Source organism: Entelurus aequoreus, linkage group LG12 (genome assembly GCF_033978785.1).
Source record: "Entelurus aequoreus isolate RoL-2023_Sb linkage group LG12, RoL_Eaeq_v1.1, whole genome shotgun sequence".
In the NCBI taxonomy this organism is placed as follows: domain Eukaryota; kingdom Metazoa; phylum Chordata; class Actinopteri; order Syngnathiformes; family Syngnathidae; genus Entelurus; species Entelurus aequoreus.
The window spans coordinates 58,520,074-58,539,136 of record NC_084742.1 but is presented as its reverse complement, the minus strand read 5'-3'; the positions used below and the strand labels follow the sequence as shown (position 1 = coordinate 58,539,136).

Sequence of the window (19,063 nt, the reverse complement as noted above, 5' to 3'; positions counted from 1 at the left end):
ATCAGAGTTGTGATCCAGCTTTAAACAACTCTCATGCTTTCCTCCCCATCTTCCCCCTGAGGAACTCCTCCACACACACACACACACACACACACACACACACACACACTGACGGGAAAGTTCCTGCCTTCATCCTCCAGAGGAGTCTGGTTTGGACAGCAGTAATTCTCTCCTCTTGACCACCATGACGATGATGAACTACTCTATGTGGGAGCGCCGGCGTGTCCCGAATTGAAAAAAAGTCCACGTTTTGTTTCAGACACGAGGCTCGTTTCAAGCAACGCATGCTGGAGCTGACCGACACCAACAACACCGCCTACTTGTTTCTTTCTGCTGCCAACCGCTGGCTGGAGGTCCGCACGGTGAGACACTTCCCCATCATTAAAGGCCACCTTCCTAGGTACACCTGTGCTGGAAAATAGATCATAGGAAAGTTCCATTATCATAATTTTTTGGGACCAGGGTTGCTTTGGAGTTGCACAAAACCAGCCTCAGTAAGAATGTGGCCATGTAGTAGAGGTGTCCCATCCCTTATTGATATCAGTCCCATATCTGCAACAAAACAAAACAGGTATTGGATTATACCAACCTGCTGTCGAGCAGGGATTCTCAAACTGTGGTACACCAAGTAATCACTTAATTACTGTCAGGTTCAAACACTGATGACATCTATTAAACAGACAAGAAGCAAGGAACCATGCAGAGACAGAGTTCAATTTAGCTCATGAGGAGAACGCATGGAGCTGCACACTTAGTCACAGTCTCGCCCTACGCTCTAAGGCATACTTGCCAACCTTGAGACCTCCAATATCGGGAGGTGTGGGGGGGGGGGGGGGGGGGGGCGTGGTCGGGCGTGGCTAAGGGCGTGGTTAAGAGGAGAGTATATTTACAGCTAGAATTCACCAAGTCAAGTATTTCATATATATATATATATATAATATATATATATATATGTATGAAATACTTGACTTTCAGTGAATTCTAGCTATATATTTTTTTTTAAATTTTTTTATTTATTTTATTATACATATAAATAAAAGACATACTTGAATTTCAGTGTTCTGCAGGCTATCCAGTAGGTGGCAGTATTGTCCTGTTTAAGAGTGTAACAACATTGCTGTTTACGGCAGACGAACTGCTTTACGGTAGACTAAACGTGACTGCTGTTGTTGTGTGTTGTTACCGCGCTGGGAGGACGTTAATGAAACTGCCTAACAATAAACCCACATAAGAAACCAAGAACTCTCTCTCCTTGTTGTGCACTCTACTCTCTAAAAGCCGTAGATGTTATGACGTCATTGGGCAGGCAAGCTGCTGGGAAAGCGGACGTGAGAACGGCTGTCCCCACTCAGGTCCGCATTGAGCTGGAGGGGGCGTGACCTCCAGCTCCGGCTGAATACCGGGAGTTTGTCGGGAGAAAATCTCTGCCGGGAGGTTGTCGGGAGAGGCGCTGAATACCGGGATTCTCCCGCTAAAAACGGGAGGGTTGGCAAGTATGCTCTAAGGTACAGCTTCCGCATCCCTCTATTTATTCAGGAGTTCCACAGTCAACATCACTGAGGCCGCCTCTAAAAGGAGTGGTCACATATATCATGCAAAGCAGGTCCAGTACGCACAATACGTGACGGAATGTGCTGGGGCCTTGTGAGTGCCTTGTTTTTGCTTCGTCTGCGTGCGGTCATCTTATCTTCGTTGAAGTCCTTGGCTGTTAGCGGGCTAAAACAAAGATAACATCTGCGGCTGAGGCCACGCCTCAGACAAGAAGTTTTGTCCTTACACAGATAGAAAAAATGCAGCTTGAGCACAATAGCTAATAACTATAGCAACAGACTTTAAGCATACTAAAGTTGTGTGATAATATATATACATGATTATTCTAAGAATTACTTATCAAACACAGTGTTACTGTTCAAATGTTACAGTGGCCAATTCATTACATATACAGTACAGGCCAAAAGTTTGGACACACCTTGTCAGGTTCAAACACTGATGACATCTATTAAACAAGACAAGAAGCAAGGAATTAAACAGACAGAATTCAATTTAGCTCAATTGAGGAGAAACATCTGGGCTATACTCTTGTACAGTCTTCCACCACGCTCTGACGAAAGATTGTACGCCTCCTCTTTTATTTGGACTTTCCCTGATTACATGGCAACAGCTGTTTCTAAAGGAAGGGGGGTCGTAAACAGCCGTCGCCTTTGGTTACAAAACAGTTCAAAGAAAAGGTGCCTGGAGGGGGGTCAGGTCCTGCTTCCTCTCCGCTTTGTAGATCTCGGGTCAAGACAAAATCTTCCTGTGGATTACAATACATCAAAGAAACCGACACCTTCATGTTGCTTCCCATCCTACACAGTGGAGTTTTACAAGCCTTTTGCTTGGTAAGATCAAAACAGCTTTTGTCACATCAAAACTATGGCTGTCTTGAGTTTCCAATAATTTATCCAACTCTTATTTTGGTCACAAAAAACATTCATGAAGTTTGGTTCTTTTATGAATTTATTATGGGTCTACTGAAAATGTGAGCAAATACAGCAATGTTAATATTTGCTTACATGTCGAGTTTCACTGCACTTTTGGTAGCCATCCACAAGCTTCTGCTTGAATTTTTGACCACTCCTCTTGACAAAAATTGGTGCAGTTCAGCTAAATGTGTTGCTTTTCTGACATGGACTTGTTTCTTCAGCATTGTCCACACCTTTAAGTCAGGACTTTGGGAAGGCCATTCTAAAACCTTCATTCCAACCTTGATTTAGCCATTCATTTACCACTTTTGACGTGTGTTTTGTTGGAACACCCAACTGCGCCCAAGACCCAACCTCCGGGCTGATGATTTCAGGTTGTCCTGAACAATTTGGAGCTAATCCTCCTTTTTCATTGTCCCATTTACTCTCTGTAAAGCACCAGTTCCCTTGGCAGTAAAACAGGCCCAGAGCATAATACTACCACCACCATGCTTGACGGTAGGGATGATGTTCCTGGGATTAAAGCCCTCACATTTTCCCCTCCAAACATATTGCTGGGTATTGTGTCCATTTTAGTTTCATCTGACCACAGAACTTTCCTCCAGAAGGTCTTATCTTTGTCAGATGAAACTAAAATGGAGCTGTTTGGCCACAATACCCAGCAATATGTTTGGAGGAGAAAATGTGAGGGCTTTAATCCAGGAACACCACACCCACCGTCAAGCATGGTGGTGGTAGTATTATGCTGGGGGCCTTTTTTGCTGCCAATGGAACTGGTGCTTTAAATGGGACAATGAAAAAGGAGGATGTGGAGGTCTCGGTCCTCCGGGTTCCTTGGACCACCAATGACGGACATGACAGCCTCGTTCATCTTTCTTACCAATGATTTATTTTGCAATAAATGTTCTTTTCAGTCCTTTCTGTCCGTCTCGCTCTCACTCTCGTTAGTTTTTCTGTTCCACCATCAACAACAACTCTCCCCTCTCCTTCCCGACTGCTGCCTTTTAACAGAGCGACAGGTGATCAGACAAACACTCTCAGTTGGGTCATCTTCGCACCTGTTGCTGATCTCCAAGCCGGTCCTGGCACACCCCGCTTCGCTGCAGGTCCGCAGGCCACGCCCCCCCCACAGAGGATTACTTCCAAATTTTTCAGGACAAGCTAAAATCATCAGCCCGGAGGTTGGGTCTTGGGCGCAGTTGGGTGTTCCAACAGGACAATGACCCCAAACACATGTCAAAAGTGGTAAAGGAATGGCTAAATCAGGCTAGAATGAAGGTTTTAGAATGGCCTTCCCAAAGTCCTGACTTAGCAATGCTGAAGAAACAAGTCCATGTCAGAAAAGCAACACATTTAGCTGAACTGCACCAATTTTGTGGTCAAAAATTCAAGCAGAAGCTTGTGGATGGCTACCAAAAGCGCCTTATTGCAGGTAAACTTGCCAAGGGACATGTAAGCAAATATCAACATTGCTGTATGTATACTTTTGACCCAGCACATTTGCTCACATTTTCAGTAGACCCATAATAAATTCATAAAAGAAGCAAACTTCATGAATGTTTTTTGTGACCAACAAGTATGTGCTCCAATCACTACATCACAAAAAAATAAGAGTTGTAGAAATGATTGGAAACTCAAGACAGCCATGACATTATGTAAAGTGTATGTAAACTTTTGACCACGACTGTATATATATGTATATATACTTTTGACCACAACTGTATATATGTTTGTATATATATATATATATATATATATATATATATATATATATATATGGTATATATATGTTAGGGCTCTGAATCTTTGGGTGTCCCACGATTCGATTCAAAATCGATTCTTGGGGTCACGATTCCATTCAAAATCGATTTTTTTTTTCAATTCAACACGATTCTCGATTAAAAAACGATTTTTTTTATTATTTTTTTATTTATTTTTTTTTAATGAAAACAATACACAATACCATAATAATGCAATACAATTTCAAAACCAAACCCGACTTAGCAACATTCAGAATAGCAATAAACAGGGCAATTGAGAGCAATTGAGGACACACAAACATGACATGGAACAATCTAAAAGTAGTGAGACAAAAATGAATATTATCAACAACAGTATCAATATTAGTAACAATTTCAACATAGCAGTGATTAAAAATCCCTCATTGATATTAGCATTACAAACATTAATAAAAATTTTAAAAAAGAACAATAGTGTCACAGTGGCTTACACGTGTATCACATCTCATAAACTTGACAACACTGTGTCCAATATTTTCCACAATGATATAATAAGTCATATTTTGGTTCATTTAATAGTTAACACAAATTTAAATAATGGGTCCCATATTCCAATATATGACTCATTATTATCTAAGCTAAATGCAGTTTTTTCTACTGATATCATCTCCATAGCTTGTGTGTACCAGTCAGTATGAGTTGGACTATATATCCATTTTTTTAATATTACCCTTTTTTTATTATGCATATTGAAAGAAATGCATTTTTACTCTTTGATGACACATTACTAAATTGATGGAGATCCCCAAGAATACAAGTTTGCAGTGTCATTGGGATATTTATATTAAGGACTGTGATTGCTTCTTTTGTTGTTTTCAACCATAACTCTTTTATTCTCTGACATTCCCACAATAAATGAACAAGAGTTGCCTCGGCTGCCCGACACTTCATACATAACTTGCTATCTACTACACCAATTTTAAACAGCTGAGAAGATGTAAAATACAATCTATTCAATATCTTAAATTGAGTCAGCTTATCTTTAATGCTTCTAAGGCTTATGAGATGCGATGCAAGTGTAAGCCACTGTGACACTATTGTTCTTTTTTTATTTTTTATAAATGTCTAATGATAATGTCAATGAGGGATTTTTAATCACTGCTATGTTGAAATTGTAACTAATATTGATACTGTTGTTGATAATATTCATTTTTGTTTCACTACTTTTGGTTTGTTCTGTGTCGTGTTTGTGTCTCCTCTCAATTGCTCTGTTTATTGCAGTTCTGAGTGTTGCTGGGTCGGGTTTCTTTTGGAATTGGATTGCATTGTTATGGTATTGCTGTGTATTATTTTGTTGGATTGATTAATTTAAAAAAAAAAAATGTTATAAATAATTTTTAAAAAATAAAAAAATCGATTTTTTAAAAATGAGAATCGATTCTGAATCGCACAACGTGAGAATCGCGATTCGAATTCGAATCGATTTTTTCCCACTCCCTAATATCTATATCTATATATATATATATATATATATATATATATATACACTACCGTTCAAAAGTTTGGGGTCACCCAAACAATTTTGTGGAATAGCCTTCATTTCTAAGGACAAGAATAGACTGTCGAGTTTCAGATGAAAGTTCTCTTTTTCTGGCCATTTTGAGCGTTTAATTGACCCCACAAATGTGATGCTCCAGAAACTCAATCTGCTCAAAGGAAGGTCAGTTTTGTAGCTTCTGTAACGAGCTAAACTGTTTTCAGATGTGTGAACATGAATGCACAAGGGTTTTCTAATCATCAATTAGCCTTCTGAGCCAATGAGCAAACACATTGTACCATTAGAACACTGGAGTGATAGTTGCTGGAAATGGGCCTCTATACACTTATGTAGATATTGCACCAAAAACCAGACATTTGCAGCTAGAATAGTCATTTACCACATTAGCAATGTATAGAGTGTATTTCTTTAAAGTTAAGACTAGTTTAAAGTTATCTTCATTGAAAAGTACAGTGCTTTTCCTTCAAAAATAAGGACATTTCAATGTGACCCCAAACTTTTGAACGGTAGTGTATATATATATATATATATATATATATATATATATATTCCTTGCACACTAATTGACTGAAAGAGCACGAACTTGGCCTGATGATGTCATGTTATCGATGGAAAAATGCATTTTTAGACCATATGATTTGCCTAGGAGACCCCGAGAGTGACAAGCGCTTGCCTTGTTGTCTTTCCATTAAGAACAATAAATTAGTTTTTAGTATAAGTTTGCTGGTTTCAAGAAATGTAATGCCGAGCGCATATCATTATGTCAAAATAATGGCACTAGCATTTACTTCATTTAAGAATATTTTTCAACATATTGAGCAAAAAGGTCTGTTTTTTTTTTCTATCAAGAAAAGTGCACTCGTTATTAGTGAGAATATACTTATTTTAAGGTATTTTTGGGTTCATTGAGGTTAGCTAATTGTACTTGTTTTGGAAAGTCTTGACAAGCCGAATTTTCTTGTTCTATTGGCAGATAATTTTGCTTATTTCAGATAAAATATCCCTAATTTTATTTTATTTTTTCTTGTTTTTGAGCACTGACTTTTTGCAGTGTATGTATATATGTACATATTTGAAGATGAGGTAGATCACTTCAACTTCATTTGAAAAGTAGCTCACCTGCTGACAAAGTGTGTAGTTAGGCGTCCATCAAGTCTCAGTGTTTCCCACACATTCATTTATTTGAGGCGGCCCGCCACGAAAGAATTAAGGCCGCCACAATTTTATTTTTTTTTGTATTTTTATTTTTTATTTTATTTTTGTGTCCTGTCAAGCTTCTCAGGCAAATCATATAGTTGATGTAGATGCCCATATCGGCTGTTCAGATTTACTTTACAAAAGAGAAGTGTAGGATCAAGATTTTTGGAGCTCTTTGTTCAGTGGATCAGATGTTCGATGAAGCTTTGTGTCTATCTACCACCACTACTGTTTTCTGTTTATTTGTTACTGACTGTGGCAGGACACCTCTGCCTCTGTTTCACTTTATGTTGCTGGTAAATAATATGGTTGTAGTAGTAGGCTAAAGTTAAATTATTTAGTATGCACTAATTAAAGGGGCAGAGCTTTAAAAGACATTTTAGCTTTTATATTTTTATAAGATATATTTTTTGTAAGAACCACAATTAATAAATATATTTCAGTGAATAACTTATTGTTCAAATCTGTATATAAATATGTACATAAAGTGTTGTAATTATATTGTAAAATGGATGGATGGACGTTTAAAACAAAACTGTTATTATTAATTAGTAAGTATACATTTTTTGAGCCTTTTTAGAGAAAATCATATCATTGTAGTAAATTATGGAAATTACTCGATAATGTCATGGTGACCACGCCCATAGCCACGCCCCCACCGCCACAGGTATCTTGGCAGTTTATGGGAAACACTGAGTCTTATTTCCATGTAGATATCATAGGAAACATACAAAAGCTAAACTGACCCTGTTACACTAACTCACGTCTGATATGTGTGTGAATGTTTTGTGACTTTACAATTCCTCCGTGAGCAGGACTACCTAGGAGCTGTGATCGTGCTGGCGGCGGCCGGGGCGTCCATCTGGGGTTCCCGTTGTGGTCAACCTTCTGGGGGTCTGGTGGGCCTCGCTCTTACCTACGCCCTGACTGTAAGACCCCCCCTTGGAACAGCTGCTTTGATGAACAAGACTTTACAAACTGTGTTTGGTGCAGGTTACTAACTACCTGAACTGGGTGGTGAGGAACCTGGCAGACTTGGAGGTCCAGATGGCGGCGGTGAAGAAGGTCAACAGCTTCCTGGGTACGGAGTCTGAGAACTACGAGGGATCCATGGGTACATTTTTCTTTTATTCTACAAAAGCCAAAAGCAGTGAAGTTGTCACGTTGTGTAAATGGTAAATGAAAAGAGAATACAACAAATCCTTTTCAACTTATATTCAATTGAATAGACTGCAAAGACAAGATATTTCATGTTCACACTGAGAAACTTTATTTTTTGCAAATAATCATGAACTTAGAATTTAATGGCAGCAACACATTGCAAAAAAGGCATTTTTACCAGTGTGTTACATGGCCTTTCCTTTTAACAACACTCAGTAAAGGTTTGGGAACTGAGGAGACACATTTTTGAAGTGGAATTCTTTCCCATTCTTGCTTGATGTACAGCTTAAGTTGTTCAACAGTCTCCCTTCTCATATTTTAGCCTTCACACATTTTCAATGTCTGGACTACAGGCAGGCCAGTCTAGTACCCGCACTCTTTTACTATGAAGCCACGCTGTTGCAACACGTGGCTTGGCATCGTCTTGCTGAAATAAGCAGGGGCGTCCATGATAACGATGGCAACATATGTTGCTCCAAAAGTTGTATGTACCTTTCAGCATTAATGGTGCCTTCACAGCTGTGTAAGTTACCCATGTCTTGGGCACTAATACACCCCCATACCATCACACATGCTGGCTTTTACACTTTGACCCTATAACAATCCGGATGGTTCTTTTCCTCTTTGGTCCGGAGGACACGACGTCCACAGTTTCCAAAAACAATTTGAAATGTGGACTCGTCAGACCACAGAACCACTTTGCATCAGTTTCTGGGTGTTGTTGATAAATGGCTTTGGTTTTGCATAGTAGAGTTTTAACTTGCACTTACAGATGTAGCGACCAACTGTAGTTACTGACAGTGGTTTTCTGAAGTGTTTCTGAGCCCATGTGGTGATATCCTTTACACACTGATGTCGCTTTTTGATGCAGATCGAAAGTGCGTAAAATCATGGCTTACGTGCAGTGATTTCTCCAGATTCTCTGAACTTTTTGATGATATTACGGACCTAGATGGTGAAATCCCTAAATTCCTTGCAGTAGCTGGTTGAGAAATGTTGTTCTTAAACAATTTGCTCAGGCATTTGTTGACAAAGTGGTGACCCTCGCCCCCGTCCTTGTTTGTGAACGACTGAGCATTTCACGGAAGCTGCTTTTATACCCAATCATGGCATGACCTGTTCCCAATTAGCCTCTTCACCTGTGGGATGTTCCAAATAAGTCTTTGATGAGCATTCCTCAACCTTCTCTGTCTTTTTTGCCACTTGTGCCAGCTTTTTTGAAACATGTCGCAGGCATCAAATTCCAAATGAGCTAATATTTGCCCCAAAAAATAACGTTTGCCAGTTTGAACATGAAATATGTTGTCTTTGCAGTCTATTCAATTGTATTCTCTTTTTATTTACCATTTACACAACGTGACAACTTCACTGCTTTTGGGGTTTTGTACTTCATGTTGAACGATACCTTGGAACGTGGGGGAAACCGAACATTAACTCTTGTCTGCAGACTCCTCTCAAGTCCCGGAGAACTGGCCCAAAGATGGCGAGATCAAGATCCAGGACCTGTGCGTGCGCTACGACCCCATGCTGAAGCCCGTGCTCAAACACGTCAACGCCTACGTCCAGCCGGGCCAGAAGGTAACTAGCACGCCGCCGCCAACAGCGCACGCCGCCATATTCACACTGAGGCCGAAGAAGGACTTCTGTGGAAGTAACAAGCACGTGTGTCCAGTTAAATTGACGCACTCGTCTTATTGGACCCATCTCGCACCCCCTTGTCACCTCCCGCCAGGTGGGAATCTGCGGCCGCACGGGCAGCGGCAAGTCCTCTCTGTCCTTGGCCTTCTTCAACATGGTGGACATTTTTGAAGGTGAGTGAGAGAAAGAGAGAGAGAGAGAGAGAGGTCCTCTGGTGTTTATGTCCCCTTAAAACAAGACGTTCATGACTTTCCCTTTTTTGGGAAAAATGTTGTGTCAGCAGAGCGTTGTTGACACAAGGAGCTGATCTTAGAACAGCTGAAGAAGAAGGAGACGTAAACAGTGGATATCTTTACAACAGCTGTTCCAATACCTATTATTAACAATAATAATGATTTAAAAAGACTCGATCGTCATGCTTTTCTCTCCTCAACTCAAATGTTTGTCGTCTCTTTAAACAAGTTTAATCTCCATTTCATGTCTGAAAGGAGCCAGGAGGCCTGAACCACAGCACTTTTTTTTTTTTTTGTCGCTAAAACTCTGTTTTCAGTGGCGTTAAAGGCCTACTGAAAGCCACTACTACCGACCACGCAGTCTGATAGTTTATATATCAATGATGAAATCTTAACATTGCAACACATGCCAATACGGCCGGGTTAGATTAGTAAAGTGCAATTTAAATTTTCCCGCGAAATATCCTGCTGAAAACGTCTTAGTATGATGACGTATGCGCGTGACGTCACGGATTGTAGAGGACATTTTGGGACAGCATTGTGGCCAGCTATTAAGTTGTCTGTTTTCATCGCAAAATTCCACAGTATTCTGGACATCTGTGTTGGTGAATCTTTTGCAATTTGTTTAATGAACAATGGAGACAGCAAAGAAGAAAGCTGTAGGTGGGAAGCGGTGTATTAGCGGCCGGCTGCAGCAACACAAACACGTAGCCGGTGTTTCATTGTTTACATTCCCGAAAGATGACAGTCAAGCTTTACCACTGGCCTGTGGAGAACTGGGACAACAGAGACTCTTACCAGGAGGACTTTGAGTTGGATACGCGCTACCGTGAGTACGCAGCTGCGGCTTCCAAAGATTTGATCGCTTGCCCGTACGTGCGTGCCGCTATGTGCATGTCACGTACGTAACTTTGGGGAAATATATGTGCTGTATGAACTTTGCGGAGGTGAACGGTACTTTGGGCTGTGGGATTGAGTGTGTTGTGCGGGTGTTTGATTTGTATTGGCGGGTTATATGGACGGGATTGGGGAGGTGTTTGTTATGCGGGATTCATTTGTGGCATATTAAATATAAGCCTGGTTGTGTTGTGGCTAATAGAGTATATATATGTCTTGTGTTTATTTACTGTTGTAGTCATTCCCAGCTGAATATCAGGTCCTACAGCATCTTCCCTATCTGAATCGCTTCCACTGCCCTCTAGTCCTTCACTCTCACTTTCCTCATCCACAAATCTTTCATCCTCGCTCAAATTAATGGGGTAATCGTCGCTTTCTTGGTCCGAATCGCTCTCGCTGCTGGTGGCCATGATTGTAAACAATGTGCAGATGTGAGGAGCTCCACAACCTGTGACGTCACGCTACTTCCTGTACAGGCAAGGCTTTTTTTTTATCAGCGACCAAAAGTTGCGAACTTTATCGTCGGTGTTCTCTACTAAATCATTTCATCAAAAATATGGCAATATCGCGAAATGATCAAGTATGACACATAGAATGGACCTGCTATCCCCGTTTAAATAAGAACATCTCATTTCAGTAGGCCTTTAAACAGCCCATAAAAGCAAGAAAAATACAAAAACGAGGGGTATTTTACTTGAACTAAGCAAAATTATCTGCCAATAGAACAAGAAAATTCGGCTTGTCAAGACTTTCCAAAACACGTCAAATTAGGTAAACTCAATGAACCCAAAAATAACCTAAAATAAGTATATTCTCACTAATAACAAGTGTACTACTATACGACTACGTATTTTCTATTGTTTCATTGGAAATAAAACAGCAAAGTCCATTTGGCTGTCATCTGTTTTAATTATGAGACACAATTGTGTCAAAGTCATGATTTTTGTTTTCATGCTTGAAGTAAGAAATGATTACTTTAAAAAAGCAGTTTTATACTTGTGAGCAATGTTCCCTCTAATTTTTCATGTGTGTGAGCAAATGCACAAACACCCTGAGCATTCAGTGGAATACAGACGTGCACACTGTGGTCATACCAGCAGCACATTTGTCTCAAACCTGACATAACAATTTAAATGTCTTATTATTATAATCCAGTGACAGTAGTCAATTTCAAGAGATTATTTTCTAAAATATGTGATTTGGCCCACTTAGATATTGTTTGTTTTTTTCAGCTATGCACTATAGTATTTTATGCCTGGGTGCGGGTCCTACTTTGGAAAGATTGTGTACCCCTTTCAGAGATCACATTTAGTTCCCCTTAAAACATTCACATGTTGCATGAGTTGAAGTGTTTAACTTTCTGTCCGTAAAATACATATTTTTATTAGCAATTATGTAGTCCTGTAACATCGTTTCATGATTAATATCCAAAAAATAACATTCTTAACAAATGACAGTAGAATAAGCACACTGATTGAGGAGTCATAGTAAAACGACCTGAAATTTACACTTTACGTGTAGTGTTGGAGTTGTCCAACTTTTTGTGTGGCCATAAACGCACCGGTGGCTAATTGCCATAGTGTATATCAGCGGTGTCAAACTCAAATACAGAGTGGGCCAAAATTTAAAACTGAACAAAGCCGCGGGCCAAGGTTGAACAAATTAACCTCTTAATAGGGACCCAAACAAGTTTTGCATTGAATATTGAACAAGCAAGGCATAACTTTATAGTCACATGCAAAATCCAGTTTAAAATAATAATAATAATAATTAAAAAATATCAATGGCATATCAAATACAATTTAAATAAAAATTGAATGCCTCTTTTCTATTTGCAGCCTTCTGAGGTAATATCAACATTAACTTATTCCACAGGCTAATACATTTGAAAATAAAATAACAATGAATAAACCAACCATTCAGGACTTTAAACTGCTCAGTTTGCAACACACTGATCTAATCTGATGTGCCCAAGCCAGATACCTGCCATCTTTTCTGGGATGCTAGTTCATTGATGTCGGGGCTCAGGCTTTGAGCTGAGGCAACCTTCATTATCCAACCAAGGTGTTCATCAGTCATTATATCTCGTAGTCCACCCGGACCACAGTCTTGGGGGCGTGCCTTAAAGGCACTGCCTTTAACGTCCTCTACGAGCTGTCGTCACATCCGCTTTTCATCCATTCTAACAACGTGCCGTCCCAGTCACAAGGTATGTGCAGCTTCTGTACGCACACACAAGTGAATGCAACGCATACTTGATCAACAGCGATACAGGTTACACTGAGGGTGCCCGTATAAACAACTTTAACACTGTTACAAATATACGCCACACTGTGAACCCACACCAAACAAGAATGACAAACACATTTCGGGAGAACATCCGCACCGTAACACAACATAAACACAACAAAACAAATACCCAGAACCCTTTGCAGCACTAACTCTTCCGGGACGCTACAAAATACACCCCCCGCTACCACAAACCCCCCGCCCCCACACACACACAGACACACACACACCTTGTAGCGTCCTGGAAGAGTTAGTGCTGCAAAGGGTTCTGGGTATTTGTCCTGTTGTGTTTATGTTGTGTTACGGTGCGGATGTTCTCCCGAAATGTGTTTGTCATTCTTGTTTGGTGTGGGTTCACAGTGTGGCGTATATTTCTAACAGTGTTAAAGTTGTTTATACGGCCACCCTCAGTTTAACCTGTATCGCTGTTGATCAAGTATGCATTGCATTCACTTGTGTGTGCGTGCAGAAGCCGCACATATTATGTGACTGGGCCGGCACTCGTTGGACTGGATGAAAAGCGGACGTGACGATTTTCGGGAGGGGCACTGAAATTTGGGAGTCTCCCGGGAGGGTTGGCCAGTATGAGAATTAGCGATGAATGCGGTGTTACCGCGGCAACGCCGCTGTATATAATCGGCGGGCCAGCTCTAGTGTTAATTTGATATCGCCTCAAGGGCCAAGTGAAATTGGCTTGGTTTGTACGGTAGACAACGACCATTTTTGCGAGATAAAAGTATTTCACACATTGTTTTGGTGTGGTTGTGGCCGACAAACATTTTTACTAAATAAAGGGACCGATGGAATTCCTGTCCTCTAAGTGTCTCCACTCTCCACAGACGTTACAATAATTCTTCATCGTATGGGCAGCTGTTTTCCGGCACCCGGACCTGAGGCCGAGGGTCTATGCCTTTTACCACCCCAGGCCCGGGGGGCCCTCCCGTTCATATGTCAGGACACACAGAAGTGAGCCAGGTCACCGAGCAGTCATCCAGGTCCGCCAGGCCACGCAAACCATTAGGAGCACGATAAATCGGGCAACACAGGATCACGTGGTCGGCAGTCTGCTCCTCCGCGCCACACTCACACGTCGCGTTAGGTGCTAAGCCCCACTGGAACATGTTTGAGCGAAAGCGACCGACACCAGTTCGGAGGCGGTTAAGCCTCACCCAGGCCACTCGTGGTAGTGAGAGGCCTGGTATTGAGCCGGTGTCAGGTATGAAGTCACGGAGTCTGGAGGAGATGGTATGCTCCAGGTCCGTGCTCCATTTGTGATTCGCCCAGTGAGCCGCCCTGATGTTGTTGTCACTGCATTGCTGCAGGAGCTTCAGGGCGGCTGGTACCAGTGGGTCTCTGGAGGGGAGGCGGGGCGTTGGCTCTGAGGAGAGTGTGAGCCTTTCATGGAGCAGGTGGTTCTCATCCATGTTTGCCCGGCCCGCCAGAGTTGCTACAGCACCTTGGCGACGAAGCTCAGCGGGTTGGATGCCTGCTAAGATGGGCAGTAGCTCCACAGGGGTGGGGCGCAGGCATCCAGTGATAACACGCAAGGCTTCGTTGATCGGGACATCAAGTTGTTTAGAGTGAGCACTGCGCGCCCAGACAGGTGCGCAGTACTCAGCAGTTGAGTAGACCAGGGCAAGTGCTGCTGTTCGCAGAGTTCCTGCCCCGGCACCCCAACCGGACCCGACCAACCGTCTCAGCAGTGAGACGCGGGTGTTGAGTTTCTTGCGTGTTGCCAAGAGGTGTTTACGGAAAGTGAGCGACCTGTCCAGGGTGACCCCAAGGTATTTAGGGTCAGGACGAGGGTCTTCAGGTGTAGGACGAGGCCGGCATAGGGTAAGGGAAGCCCCATCCGGCTTCCGCACCTCGAACCTGATCTCACGATCCGCTTCCCAATTGTATAGGTGGAAAGCTTGTGTCACTGTCTTGGATTCGCTGAGCTTCAATCTCCAGTTATGGAGGTAAGCCACTAAAGTCTCCATGTCCTGGCTTAGAGTTCCCTCCAAGGCCTGCCAGTCCCTGTCGGAGTGCAGCAGCGCGAGATCGTCTGCATATGCGAACCTCCGTGAGACTGTGGCAGGCAGGTCGTATGTATAGATGTTATACAGGAGGGGAGCCAGGACAGATCCCTGGGGGACGCCATTTTTCAGGCGCCGCAACCTGCTTTTATCTCCGTTACTGGTGGTGAGAGTAAAGCTGCGGTTCCAGACAAGCTCCATGATCATTTTGACCATGTGCCTGTCTGGAAGCAGGCGGAGAAGTTTGCAGGTGAGGCCGCGGTGCCAGACTGTGTCATAGGCAGCAGTCAGGTCTATGAAGACGGCACCGGCCTTCTTTTTCGCCTCAAAGCAGTCCTCGATGTCCTGGGTAAGGAGGGCGACCTGATCCACCGTGGACTTCCCACGTCGAAAACCCGCCTGCTCCCGGGGGAGGTGGGGGTCTATGATGGGCTCGACACGGGCGTGAATCAGGCGCTCGAGGACTTTAAAGGGGACGCAGAGCAACGAGATTGGTCTGTAGCTCGTTACGTCATCCTTTGGCTTGTTCGGCTTGGGGATAGCGACAACAGTGGCCCTTCTCCAAATCCTGGGGATCCGGAGTTGGCGCAGGCAAGAAGACAGGAAAACTCTCAGCCAGGACTTCATTGCAGGGGCAGCGTGGAGCACGAGTTCTGGGCAGATGTTGTCAGGCCCAGCAGACTTGCCTGGTTTGGTATACTGGAGGGCAGCTGTGAACTCCTCCGGTGAAAACTCACCGGAGATGTTACACTCGCTAGATGTTGTTGTCCTCCAGAGGTCTGCAGTTTCCTGGTGCACCGCCCGGGAAAAATCTCGATTTATCCCGGTATATGCCCCGTTTTTCACAACCTGTGCTGCAATAGCATTTGCGGTAACGGGGCATGTTCGGGGTGCGCGCTCAGACCTACCAGTCAAGTTGTTCAAAGTGCTCCACGCGATACGGCTAGTGTGCGAGAAGTCGATGGAGTGGACTGCCTCTTTCCAGCGCTGGTGCCTCTTCCTTCCAAGAGTGGAAAGAAGGGCAGTGGCTGAATTGTTAGCCTCCGGGCCATAGGGAGCCCGGAGGAAGGCGCTGTAGAGGGTCTCGCACTCGCCATCCCAGCATGGTTTGTAGTTCTTACGCCGGCCGCGTGGGATGGCTTTTTTGGCCGCAGATGTTAGTGCCCTACAGAAGTCCTGGTATGCCTCGTCCACGTTGGGTGTGTCTGGTGGTGGGAGACACCGTGTGGACTTGTTGGTATGGAGGCGATAGAGTTTCCAATTGGCCTTCCGGAAGTTCCATCGCTTCATCGGTCCGCTCGGAACTGTTGTCACGAGGTCGGGCACCGATATCAGCGACGGTCGGTGTTGCGACCTGGGGAACATTCCTAGAACACGTCTGTCGGGGAGCTGGGTGTCCACACCGACACTCACGAAAGCCAGGTCAGGGTTCGTGTCAGTGTTATGCCGAGCGGAGTGAAAGCTGGCTGGGCCCTTCGGGTTGTAGAGAAGGTTGAGCGAGTTGCGCTCTGCCCAGTCAGAAAGAGTTTCCCCGCTCGGTGAGGTGGTACTGTATCCCCACCGTGTATGCCGGCAGTTGAAATCACCAGCATATACACACGGTGGTTCAAGCACTGGCAGTGACACTGGCGTGAGTTGTGAGGGTGGTGGTTTGTAGACGTTGACAATTTTGATGTCGCCAACGTCCACTCGCAGCCACTCGATCTCGGAGTTGTCCGGTGATCGATCGGCGAGGGTCCAGCTCAGATCGTTGTGGACAAACGTGGCAAGGCCATGCTTCTTGCTCAGGATTGACCCAGCTAGCGTGAAGTTGGTGATCGCTAGCTTGTCCGCTGTTGGGCGGTGGGTTTCCTGAAGGAGGATGACCATGGCTTGGGTGGTGTGGGCCATGTGCTCGATGACGGATGTTTTGGCATCTGTGAGCCCTTCAACGTTCAGTTGCAGTATTCTTGGTTGGAGACCGGCAGCAGTGTTGCTACCAGATCTCCGCCCAGACTGCCCCTGGACGCCAGAACGGGAGGGTACCCGAGTTGAAAGTTTTTTGTTTCGCCGCGTTGCCATGGAGTAGAGCAATAATTGAAGTGTTGACAAACATTGTTTTATCTGTTGTGGCCGCCTTTCGTCACCTGCTACTCACAGTTGCATTGCATAATCATACAAAACAAACGATTTGTTTATTTTGTTTAGAGTGGGATTTGATTTTTTGCACGGCATAGATTTGCTGTGCGCAGAGGACGCGTGAGCAGTGCGCAATTGCGCAGGTGCGCACCTTAGAGGGAACGTTGCTTGTGAGTGTTGATGACACAACAGTTGATATTCTAGTTTCAAGCATGTTTTACTCAATATAGGTCATCAAATCTCAGCAACAAGCTGTAATATCTTACTGAGATCATTTAGGACCAAAACCCTTAAAACAAGTAAAACACTAACATAAAATCCGCTTAACAGACAGAAAATAAGCAAATATCACCCTTATTTGAGATATTTCATCTTACTTAGATTTCACTTTTTGCAGTGTATTATTATTATTTACAATAATAACGATCTAAAAAGACTCTATCGTCACGCTTTTCTCTCCTCAACTCAAATGTTTGTCATCTCTTTAAACAAGTTTAATCTCCATTTCAAGTCTGAAAGGAGCCAGGAGGCCTGAACCACAGCACTTTTTTTTTTTTTTGTCTTCGCTAAAACTCTGTTTTCCAGTGGCTATAAACAGCCCATAAAAGCAAGGCTTGGATAAGTTTGGTGCGGAAGAACCCCTAAATGAGCTGCTCATCAGTCACAGTGTTTTTTTATGAATGTGTGTTTCTTGGAGCATCTACGCTTTACTTATAAGTAGAGATGTCCGATAATATCGGACTGCCGATATTTATCTGCCGATAAATGCTTTAAAATGTAATATCGGAAATTCAATTCAAAAAGTAAAATGTATGCCTTTTTAAAACGCCGCTGTGTACACGGATGTAGGGAGAAGTACAGAGCGCCAATAAACCTTAAAGGCACTGCCAGTCACATAATATCTACGGCTTTTCACACACACAGTGAATGCAACGCATACTTGGTCAACAGCCATACAGGTCACACTGAGGCTGACCGTATAAACAACTTTAACACTGTTACAAATATGTGAACCCACACCAAACAAGAATGACAAACACATTTCGGGAGAACATCCGCACCGTAACACAACATAAACACAACATAAACACAACAGAACAAATACCCAGAACCCCTTGCAGCACTAACTCTTCCGGGACGCTACAATATACACCCCCCGCTGCCCTCTACCCCCTCCCACCTCAACCCCGCCCACCTCAACCTCCTCATGCTCTCTCAGGGAGAGCATGTCCCAAATTCCAAGCTGCTGTTTTGAGGCATGTTAAAAAAAAATAATGCACTTTTTGACTTCTATAATAAATATGGCAGTGCCATGTTGGCATTTTGGTTCCATAACTTGAGTTGATTTATTTTGGAAAACCTTGTTACATTGTTTAATGCAGTGGTCCCCAACCTTTTTGTAACTGCGGACCGGTCAACGCTTTAAAATTTGCCCCGCGGACCGGTGGAGTTTTTTTGGGGGGGGGGTTTTTTGTTTGTTTTTTTGGTCATAAAAAAATACTATTATGTGTGCTTACGGACTGTATCCCTGCAGACTGTATTGATCTATATTGATTAGGGATGTCCGATAATGGCTTTTTGCCGATATCCGATATTCCGATATTGTCCAACTCTTTCATTACCGATACCGACATCAACCGATACCGCTATATATACAGTCGTGGAATTAACACATTATTATGCCTAATTTGGACAACCAGGTCCAAATTAGGTCCTTTTTTTTTTAATTAATAAAATAAAATGCGATAAA

The 19,063-nt window shown here is 43.1% G+C and overlaps 1 protein-coding gene across 1 annotated transcript in view; it reads left to right on the top strand.

Moving 5' to 3' along the window:
* Nucleotides 1-206: 206 nt before the first annotated feature.
* Nucleotides 207-19,063, top strand: part of LOC133661301 (ATP-binding cassette sub-family C member 9-like) — a gene marked incomplete at its 5' end in the record, with an annotated part of 33,971 nt that continues 15,114 nt past the window's right edge. Inside the window, 5 exons of the mRNA XM_062064432.1 lie at nucleotides 207-362; nucleotides 7,775-7,888; nucleotides 7,953-8,073; nucleotides 9,568-9,698; nucleotides 9,853-9,931. Coding sequence (XP_061920416.1) covers nucleotides 207-362; nucleotides 7,775-7,888; nucleotides 7,953-8,073; nucleotides 9,568-9,698; nucleotides 9,853-9,931 — 601 coding nt within the window. The remainder of the gene's footprint in view (nucleotides 363-7,774; nucleotides 7,889-7,952; nucleotides 8,074-9,567; nucleotides 9,699-9,852; nucleotides 9,932-19,063) is intronic.